Raw genomic sequence first — 10,043 nt, forward strand, 5'->3', positions numbered from 1 at the left:
AGAAACCGCAGATGTTTTCGGAAAGTTTTGCTGCATTGCATTAACGCTCGCGACTCCGCAGTTCCCCTTCAACCGGCAACGTGAACCACACGACAAGAAAGTAAAATGAAGTAACCAACACTTGCCGTCTTCAGAAAACAGTCCGGGTTTTTTTTTAAAGTGTCATCTTCCTCCTCCAGCGGAGCCGAGCGGAGATGCGGCTCAGTCCCGTCCGGGTGCTGACTGACTGTCTGACTGACTGTCTGTCTGTCTGTCTGACTGACTGACTGACTGCAGCTTGTCCTCCTCCAGGCTCTGTTCAAACTTCAGAGAAATCTCGCTTCTGATTGGTCGAGACGCAACGCGCTTGCTGCGTTCATGCGCCTCCAGTAAACGGACTCACTCTGATTGTAAAACTACAACCGTCGCTGCTGTTGTTGTTTTTTTGAAGAGGTAGTAGTAACAGTAGAAACTTTACGCCTCGTTTTATACGTGCACATTAACCTTTACAATAAAAACAGTTCCATACCAGAAGTTTTACGCACACGATTTCCTGCTACTCAGTGGCAGCGCAACAACAAATGCAGCGGAATATTGTGCAAACAGCTGCTGCCACAAAACAATTGATCTTTATCAGCTGTTGTATCAGCTGGGTTTTGTGTGAGTGTGCATCAAAAAGCAGAGCATTTCCTACTGTGTCATAACTAAAGGAATATCTTATCTTATTTTATGAACACACATATATATATCCCAAAATTGCACCTAAATGTACACATACCTATCTATATTGCATTATATTGTGTAGATACCTACACGTAGGTGCAATTTCAGGTTGTATGTCTGGCAAAAAGGCACCTGGACTTGTTCAGTTTAGAGAAGATGTTTCACTAGCTTCATCAGTTTTTCTAAATACTTTTTTGGATGTGTAATTTCAGGGTAAATGTATATATGTGTGTTTATTTATGTTTTTTATGGATGTTATGAATCTATTTATATACATATTATATGAGTGTGGGTCCACACTGCTTTTACCGATCCACATAGGAGTGTCATACATACTATTATCTTAAAATATCTACTTTCTTAATACAGTAGTTTTAGCTTGTTCCCTTTTATCAGGTTAATTCTGCACTTTTTGCTATTTACAGGTCAGATGCTGAACTGCATTTTTGTTTTGCACACACAGTATGATTCTTACTTTCCCCAATTTTTACTTTTACTTGAGCCTTAACTTTTTTTATGCCACTTTCTTCCTCTGTGTTGTTTCCCATCTAAATTTAGGCTTTAAGTTTGAGGACTCAGCAACGGCCTGGAAGAGGTTGCTGCTTAGGTCGTTGATTTCCTTCAACATCAATATGTTGCAAACTGGGAATCTTCTGTTTCTGCAGTTCACAGCTGTTTGTTCGCCCTCCAAAGACTTGCATTCATTTTATGTTGCAGCGCCCCCTACTGCTCATGTTTCGGCACTGCATGTAAACTATTGTTTTTGTAGCCTGCTGTCAAATGTGTGTAGCAGTAGCCCTGCTTGTAACAATCTGTCGCTGTTGCATGATTTTAAAACAAAGAATAAAAATATATTTGATTTTTTTTAGTGCACAAACAAGCACAAACTCAGTTCTGTTATTATATTACATGAACAACGAATTAATTTACAAACTCAATTTCATCTTTATTCTCTTCTTGCTTGTGTGTTGTCGGTTCATTATTTTTCAGTCCGTCTTCATTAGCGTTGATGCTGTTTCCTGTCAGTCACTCTGATGCTTTCATCTTCATCTCAGTTGGGCAGCATCACGCTCACCTGTAAAACACGCTCCAATTAATTTAAATTACCGATGACTGGCAGCCACAAGCAGGCCCACTGGAACCGAAATCTGTATTCAGTGTCACGAATCAAGATCAGACAGCGTATTTTAGCAGCTCCAGGTTTCAGACACTGTTGTCAGAGGAGGTGGGGACGTTTACTGCACCGTGTACCTTGTCTGGCCTCATTTTCGGACACATCCAGTTGTACAAGTAGTAGTGAACGGTCCTGTCGCCGATGCTGAACTTGAGCTTCTCCACGAAGCTCGTGTTGTCCATCACGTCGAGAGCAGAGAAGACATCAAAACCTTTCTGTTAGTGAGAAGAACAGAACGTTTGTGTTGCCGTCATGTGCACAAAAATGTAATTTATACAGTTAATACAGTTTATGTGAATCCTCCTATTCATGTTCAGATCTATGACGAACACTGGACAGCGTAACGTACAGTATTCCAAACTCAGTCACAGGTTTTTCAGCTTCGTTATGTGAACGTTGTTATGTTTTATTACATTAAATTACATATGACTGCACTGAAGAAGTTATTTATTAATAACCACTCGTTAACCTACGGCCCCGTTCACTTCACAAGACGGCAGCTACGAGTAGGTTGTGCTCACATCTGGCAAAAACTTAATTTCGTCAGCTACTGTTACAAAACAGTGGCTCTTTATCTGCTGTTGTTTCAGAACCATGAACAGCACTGTTGGAGTGTGCATCAAAAAGCACATGTGAAGATATCATTTATTTATTTATTAATTTCCTGCCGTACCTGTAGTTATTTTAGAGACTCACAGTGTTTGCAGCTGTTGTATTGGCAACTTCACGATATGATACGTATCACGATACCTGAGTCACGATATGATACATTATCGCGATATTATGATATTGCGATATATTGCAATATTCTACATAGTTTACTGAGAGATTTTAAATGCAGCTTAAAATACACATTTCCATTTCCAATTTGATGCACTTGTACAGAAAAAGAAAAAGTGGTAGTGGAGGTGTGGAAGTCGTCCACAATCGGGTCAAAACACGACTTTTTCTTTTGAAATCTATATTAAGACATTAAATATCGATATTGTATCGGAAGAAAACCCCTGCTGCACACACAAATTGAGCATCGTGAAAAGCTAACATGAAGCATTGAAGTTTTTTTTAGTGGAGGGGGGCTCCAAGCTGCCTTTGCCTGCGGCCCCCAGAGTGTCACATCTTGAAACATTCCTGTGCACAGTTGCAGCACTCACAGACTTGGCCAGAACCAGTGCATCCTCCACCAGGTCCGCCAGCTCCGTGGCAGTCGAGGCAACGTAGAAGAGATGAGCTGCTCTGACGCCGGCGTGGACGGGATGATTCAGCACTCTGGACGAGACGCTGTAGAAACTCACCACGTCCGTCAGCCCCCCATCATCACCCTGCGTGTTGGGAGGACAGGAGGCGCATCAATATTTCACTACAATATCTGCTTCAATTTTTAACAAAACAGAGTTTTCCCTCTCTTCGGAGGAACTGAGAGGAAAGTTACTGCCAGGTCTGACCTCCACCACGTAGGTGTCAATCACGTTCTCTCTTGGCAGCAGCCAGTGCTCGACGTCTTGCAGGGACAAGACGGGGCTAAACTGAAACTTGCAGAGGTTTGTCTGGAGCAGTGAGTGTATCCTCTGAACATCTGCTTTTGTCATGGAGCGCAGGCCTCGCGTCTTTGTCTCCTTTGGGGAAAGAAACAATTTCAGGATGTTTTCACTCAGTTTCTCTTTGAACATTTTCTAATTTCTATTCAGTCCAGCATCCTGCTGTATGCTCTGCGAAGGTTGCGTCTCTAGATGGCAGCACAGACTAACCTCAGGCAAACGGTTGAACTTGCGCGCTCTCTGCAGATTCATGTTTGGCCTCAGACCTGGGTAGTTGACCTCCATCAGCTTTCGGGGATTCAGAGGGCGATGCCAGTATCTAATGGGATTCGTTTGTTTATTTGGCACGCACAGCAAAGATGTTTCATGACACCAACAGTTGTGCAAGGTTATTATACTCTGAGTATGATAATGGTGCATGAAGCGGAGCTACAACCTGGAGGAGCTCAGCGGTGAGGGCAGGACTGTGTCGGCCGTGTAGACGGCCTGCCACAGGCCCTGCTGGTTGACCCGTCTGGTGAGCTCTCGGATCAGAACCGGAGTCATCCGCTTGAGGCGCAGCTTCTTATGAACACACAGGAATTTGACCTGCGCCACCCGCTTCTCCCTGCACATAAATATTTTGAGTCTCATCCTTCAGATATTAGCTCGAAAATTGCACCGGCCTCGCGTCATGAATACTAACATCTGATTGCCCTGATTGCAATGACTGCACACATATCTTTGCATATATTTATGAGCCACTCACGTCTCGTATATTCGAACATCTGCAGGAACGGCAGCAATGAAGCCGACTAACTTCTTATTGGTGTCTACCCTCACGCCGCAGTGCCACTGGGCCAGCCAGTCAGGAGGCTGTAGAGCCCTTAAGAGGAGACAAATGACACTGTATGCAGAGCGACTCTGAATAAATATGGACGTCGTTCAATAAATTCTGATTAATCACATTTCCCCAAAAAACAACCAAAAAAAAAAAAGTTATCAGAGCACGACTAGGCAGAATGGATAAAGAACCTTTCCTAAACCCTCAGGGCCAAACCCGTGCCAGTCTTTGGAAATATAATATTAATTCTTCATTTCAAAGTAAATGGTATTATGTTTTGATGCGAGTGTCCCTGAAGGTGGCGATACCATTTAAGGAGATTTATGAGGAAAAAAAAGGCATCAGTAAAGAGATTAGAGGAGCTGGCTTGTTACCGATACGGTACGTCTTGGGTCAGAGTGGATGGTTGAGCGAGGAATATTATGGTGTCCTAATTCAGTGTAACGCGACAGCTAAAAGCAATGCACGGCGATTACACCGAACAGCTTCCAGCCATCAATCTGTAAATATTAAAGAGGACTGAAGCAGAGCGTGCACTTCTCCACCAGATGAATAAAAGATTCAACAATTGGAACAAAACAATTGGGAAAAAAATGCATCTTCTTGTCGTTTACCACTGCAGATACTCTGGATAGAATTCACATCTGATGGTGTTGTCGTCTTCGTCCATGTAGTTCTCATTCAGGAGGCTGCAGAGCTCTCTCAGCTGAAACGGCAGAGAAGCACACAGCCTTCAAAAGCTAAGAATGGACTTCCATACGCCTAGAGACAATCCAACTTGGCTGATCGCTCACCACTGCGGGGCTGCTCAAGTCCAGAGTATCCCAGGAGAAACCTGGAGGCAGGGAGTAGGGCTCCTCCCGGACACTGGCTTCAGCTGCTGCTATCGGCCCGTGAGTCGTAACGCTGTCACCTGAGGACGGAAAAGAGAAAAAGATTTCTGGACCAAATGAGGTGTTTGATTCATAATATTTTAAGAATCTGAAAAATTGCATTAATGCCCGCAGGGAAACTGCTTCGTCACAGTTGCTTAAGAGGGTGGTAGTAGTAAAATCGAGCAGAACGAGGAGGAATTGAATAACTGGACGGCCACGGGAAGGAAGGAAGGACCTCCCGTGGCGTTCAGTGGAGCGTTTAATCATCCTTAGTCTCTGGCTGAGCGGGCTCCTCCGGCTAACCGAGACACTGTGCGGAGGGTGGGAGACATTATAAGTGACGGAGAGGAGTTTAGACAAAGTCCTCCGCTCTCCGTGGCTGCATACAGATTTTCCCAGCTGCACTCGCTCTGCACTCAGCCAACTTCATAAATATGTTTGTTGAGTCTTTAGGTGTCGTCCACCCTAAGGCTCCTTCTTGATCCAGTGTCCAACACAGACTCTTTAAATAGCCCGGGGATGCATATTGAAAACCAGATATGAGAGGGGTAAAGTCTTCTGCTTTAAGTTGGCAGTCAAACTTGTACCGAACCCCGAGTACGACACAGAGTATTTCTGAAAGAAGAATAGTTTTATACCCAGTTTGGGGACAGGCTGAGTGTCCCAGAAGCGGTAGGTGTGTTTCTTGGCCTGTTGCAGGGTCTTGGGTAGGTCTGAGCTCAAAGAGAAGAGGTGAAGGGCTTTCTGGATTTCCTGCTGCTTCTTCTCTGGCAAAGAATCCAGCTTTTTTTTTTTTTTTTTGCAGAACAAGACAGGGAAAGGACACATTAGCATGCTACGGAAAGTTAGAGTTACCTTTCCGTAGGGTTAGCGTACCACAGCAACACACATCTGCTTGAACTGCACAAACACAAGTGCAGCAAAATCAAAAAGCAGAAGTGCTCACACTAAGATACAAACCAAAGCAAATGGGTCTCTGGGTCCCTCCGGTCTCCAGGCGTCTTCCTTCTTCTGCTTCTTCTTGCTCTTTTTAAGAGTCTCTGCGTCTGTCGGCTTCTTATCACTAGAAGACATGTTCGTACTCTGGCGTTCCCGCCGCGTGTCCTCGCACATTCAACTTCCAGTTCACTCCAAGCAGAGAGCACGGATGTTGCTTCCAATTACTTTGAGTCAGTAAATGAGCGTGACTCTTCGGAGCTGAACCGGGGTGTTTTCTGACACTTGTGCGGTTGCTCTTATCTCGTCCTGCAGCGAGGGGAGGAGAGTGGCCGCCTCGCCTCAGCCACCCAGCCCAGCTCACACCCAGCTCACAGATAACTGAGAACAATAGCAGCAATTAAACACAACTTCTCACGGGTCTTCATATGTCAGACAGAAGCTGAATTTCTGAATTGAGCCCTCTGGCAGATTAGAACTTGCAGCAGCTTGATCCAGGTGTCGTGTGTAACTGCTTGCTGTTCACGTGTTATGCAGCCGTCCATTTTAACCTTATATATCATAATATTACCATAAAAATGTGTTGCCAAATGTTTGAGGATGCCACAAAAATGAAATCATCTGTCAATATTGGGCCTCAGACCCATTTATCGTGCAGGTTCTCCCTTTTGACCCCCAAAATACCCTGACCAAATCCAGGCCTGGACTCCTCTAGACGTCTGAAGTTGTGCTGTGGTATCTGGTACCCAGACATCACCAGCAGAGGCTTGCAAATTTCGAGAATGGGCCTCGATGCCTCAGACTCTCATCTCTTTTGAGATCTGGGGAATTTGGAGGCCATTGCTGGCTAAATTGTTGTCTGAAACCATTTCTGCAAGGCCTCCATTTTTTAGACGTAGATAGATGCTTCATACTTTTGCTCATCAGTCATCCTTGAAACCACATCGATAGCGGAGGGAAAGGATTAATTCCTCTGTTGTGTTGTGTTTTTACTCCATAAGCATCGTTACATGAGGTGAGTTAATGACAAAGATGCAGCTTTTATGAAGCGATTCTGTGTTTTTTTTTTTCTGAAACAATCAGCTGGGTGTGCTGTCTCCAAGTGGTATAGTTTCAGACACACCGTGGTCTCTCCTCGTTAGCCACCGTTGTACATCCTTGGTCATATTTTCTTTTCTTTGCTTTGGAAGTTGTGTTTTTCAGCTGATGAAGAGGTTCGTCCTCTGCTGTACGTTTAGCTCTCACAGACCTCTCCGTGGTATGCTAGCAGTGCTCAAGCAGGCCTCATTTAACCACCCCCTTTGCGATAGCTCCTCACCCCTCAGTCGGCGTACCCTCCTCTTCAGGATCCACCGTCTTAAACCATTCCTGAAATGGTTTGCTTTGGTGCCACTGCTGTCAGTGATAGTATATATGGTCTGAAACATAACTTAGGTTAGGTTGTATGTGTCAAACATACAAGCTAATCTAATCCTAAACATACAACCTAACCCTAACCCTCAGTTCCAGGCCAACTTGTTCCTTAGGTCTATGGCCCAGTTTTATTTCTGGTGCAACTTCACCTAATACCAAGGGATGCATGGAGGAGGAGAAAGAATTGTAGAAAGGTCAAGACTCAAGCAGCACTTGTACTTCACTTGTACGACGCCTTTATTATACTGACTCGTTTCGGCTACAATAGATCATCTGCCGGACCACTTCTGCAAAGTACTAACTACTGCAGACTGGAAACACCCTGCGAGAGCTGCAGTTTTATAGATACAGTTTTAGCGCTTGTTAAAGCTGATCAAATCCTCCCACTTGCCCACTTTTCCAGCTTTTAATACAACAACTTTAAGGACAAACTGTTTTCTTGCTGCCTAATGTATTCCACCCACTCACTGGTGCCACGGTAACGAGATAGTCGGCGTTATATTCACCTCACCTGTCAGTGGTCATAATGTTATGGATAACGGGTGCATAAAAATGAAGGTATTCTCTCTTAAGTGACTTTCTCCCCAGCACGATAATGCAGCTAATAAACAGCACAGGATTCTTTTACTGCAAATTTTGATTCAGTGCACCTACCTTACTCTATACACCAATCAGCCACAACATTAAAACCAGCGGGATGACCCACAGAGGCCCCTCCTCCTCAACCCATATAACCCAAAGCCACACAATGACAAAGTTTTGAATTATTAACTCTCAATTTAAATTCATGATCAAATCACGGAGTCAGAACACTCCAGGAATGAATGGGAGTGAGGTACTTTAATCATTTTTGCCAGAGCAAGGGAAAGCCATTTAAAGTCTTCAAACCTTATATTTATGTTCTCTTTCATTGTCGCATTTGATATGTATAGTAACAAATAAATAAAAGATCAAACGGTCGCATGAAAGCAAGCAGCTTTCTCCTTTGTAATGTCTGCAGTGAATACATATTATCATTTTTAATTCAGTGATACATTCATGTAACGTCCAGACTTTGCCGCTGATCGTTCTTACCACATTTGTGAATCATAATTGCGACGCCTCTTGCATTGCACACGCACCCTTCGGAGGGTTTAGCGTCACCCCCCCCCGTGGAGCCGGCTGCCTGCTGCTGGGATTTGTCTGGCGAGCATCCTCATGAGCTCAATTCATGTGGCGTAACCTTGTGCTATAAATGATCCACTCTGCTTTGATCCCAGAACAAAATAGATGTGACCCTTTTTTTTTTTTTTAATGTTTTTTTTTTTTTTTTTTAGATTATTATTATTTTGAAAGTCCAGCCTGGAGCAATTTTGGCTTCATGCTTCCGTGTTATTATCCTGCCACTCAGAGCTAAATGCCAGCAGGAGAAGGATGCTGCTAACACCTGCCACCCTTCAGGGCGGAGTCAGTGCTGAACTCATAAACAACCGCTTATTTGGTGACACCGCTCAGGAGGAGCGTGCACCCCAGGAGGTTCAGGTACTTTGACGCAATACAACACACCACACGTTCTACAGACGAGTACAGGAAGCGCTGAGAGTCGGTTTGCAGGCAGGGTGACCAAAACAGCCACAAGTCCCTGGAGGCAGGACGGCAGGAAGCACAGCTCGATATCTAGCAGCTACTTTTGTTTAGAGTTGGTCGCGCCCTAATTATTTATTTATTTTTTGTTGTTTCGGCTCATACGTCCTTAAAAGTGCACGACCATACACATCGATCAGCCACAACATTATGACCACTGACAGGAGAAGCGAAAAACATTTAAACCCTCTTGTGACAATTCAACGTTCTGCAGGGAAACTTTTGGGCCTGGTATTCACTCATGGGGATGTTCCTTAGGCATGTAGCACCCACCTAGACCAGACCAGCCCCCCCTCCCCATAGCTATGACACACAATGACAGCACGATGCAGCCTGACACAGACACACACACACAAACGCTTTAGGAGAAACAGCTCAAGAAAAAACACGAAGAACAGCTCAAGATGTTGACCTGACTTTGCAAATTCACTAAACTGATCAAGTAACTGTAGGATGATCCACAGAGGCCCCCCTCCCCTCAAAGCCCCCCCTGCCCCCCCACTAACAACACTGTGCAGCCAGACACCAAAAGACACCCTCAGAAGACCCATGTCCGTGTCCAATTGGATAAATTCCTTCTTGTGCAACAACCCATATTTTTACTGACATTGTGCAATAACTCAAGTTCACTTTCTTTTCATATACTTGTTCATATTTCTTTATATTTTTATTGGACTCTGGACTCACTATGTGCAATAATTTCCCACTGTGCAATACCTCATATTCAGTGTTATTATAGAGCAACAACTCGGAAAACATGTTCACTTACACTTGTTTATATTTTTATATATATTTTTTTATATTGATTCATGTATTGTTATCTAGGTCACAATGTTATGCCTGATTGGTGTACAGTAGGTATGTTTAACCCCCCTCTCTTTTTCGTTGCTTCCCTTTTCTTTTGTTAAAATTTATTTATTTATGGGTGTCACCTCTAGATGGCGCAAAAACACCTACAGCCC

General features: G+C 44.1%; 2 protein-coding genes across 2 annotated transcripts in view; both read right to left on the minus strand.

Moving 5' to 3' along the window:
• LOC125022212 (supervillin-like) overlaps positions 1 to 287 on the minus strand; it is a 54,303-nt gene extending 54,016 nt beyond the window's left edge. Inside the window, exon 1 of the mRNA XM_047608648.1 lies at positions 126 to 287. The gene's annotated coding sequence lies outside the window, so the exon portion shown is untranslated. The remainder of the gene's footprint in view (positions 1 to 125) is intronic.
• A 1,241-nt stretch (positions 288 to 1,528) lies between these two features.
• LOC125022557 (glycylpeptide N-tetradecanoyltransferase 1-like) lies at positions 1,529 to 6,331 on the minus strand. The gene is made up of 11 exons (XM_047609287.1): positions 6,070 to 6,331; positions 5,748 to 5,892; positions 5,029 to 5,147; positions 4,849 to 4,940; positions 4,160 to 4,276; positions 3,848 to 4,018; positions 3,622 to 3,730; positions 3,319 to 3,489; positions 3,028 to 3,195; positions 1,954 to 2,091; positions 1,529 to 1,777 (listed from the first exon to the last, which is right to left on the minus strand). The coding sequence occupies exons 1-11, from the start codon at positions 6,220 to 6,222 to the stop codon at positions 1,754 to 1,756; spliced, it is 1,407 nt and encodes a 468-aa protein (XP_047465243.1). The 5' UTR covers positions 6,223 to 6,331; the 3' UTR covers positions 1,529 to 1,753.
• Between the last annotated feature and the right edge of the window lie 3,712 nt (positions 6,332 to 10,043).

Source organism: Mugil cephalus, chromosome 16, assembly GCF_022458985.1.
Source record: "Mugil cephalus isolate CIBA_MC_2020 chromosome 16, CIBA_Mcephalus_1.1, whole genome shotgun sequence".
Classification (NCBI taxonomy): domain Eukaryota; kingdom Metazoa; phylum Chordata; class Actinopteri; order Mugiliformes; family Mugilidae; genus Mugil; species Mugil cephalus.

Bases quoted from the DNA above. Each gene is read 5' to 3' on its own strand.
- LOC125022557 (XM_047609287.1), bottom strand. From the start codon at position 6,222: ATGTGCGAGGACACGCGGCGGGAACGCCAGAGTACGAACATGTCTTCT. The intron at 3,490-3,621 runs GTTAGTCTGTGC...CTTTCCCCAAAG, and splicing joins AGTTCAACCGTTTGCCTGAG to GAGACAAAGACGCGAGGCCT. The intron at 1,778-1,953 runs GTACACGGTGCA...CGTGTTTTACAG, and splicing joins CGAAAATGAGGCCAGACAAG to GTGAGCGTGATGCTGCCCAA.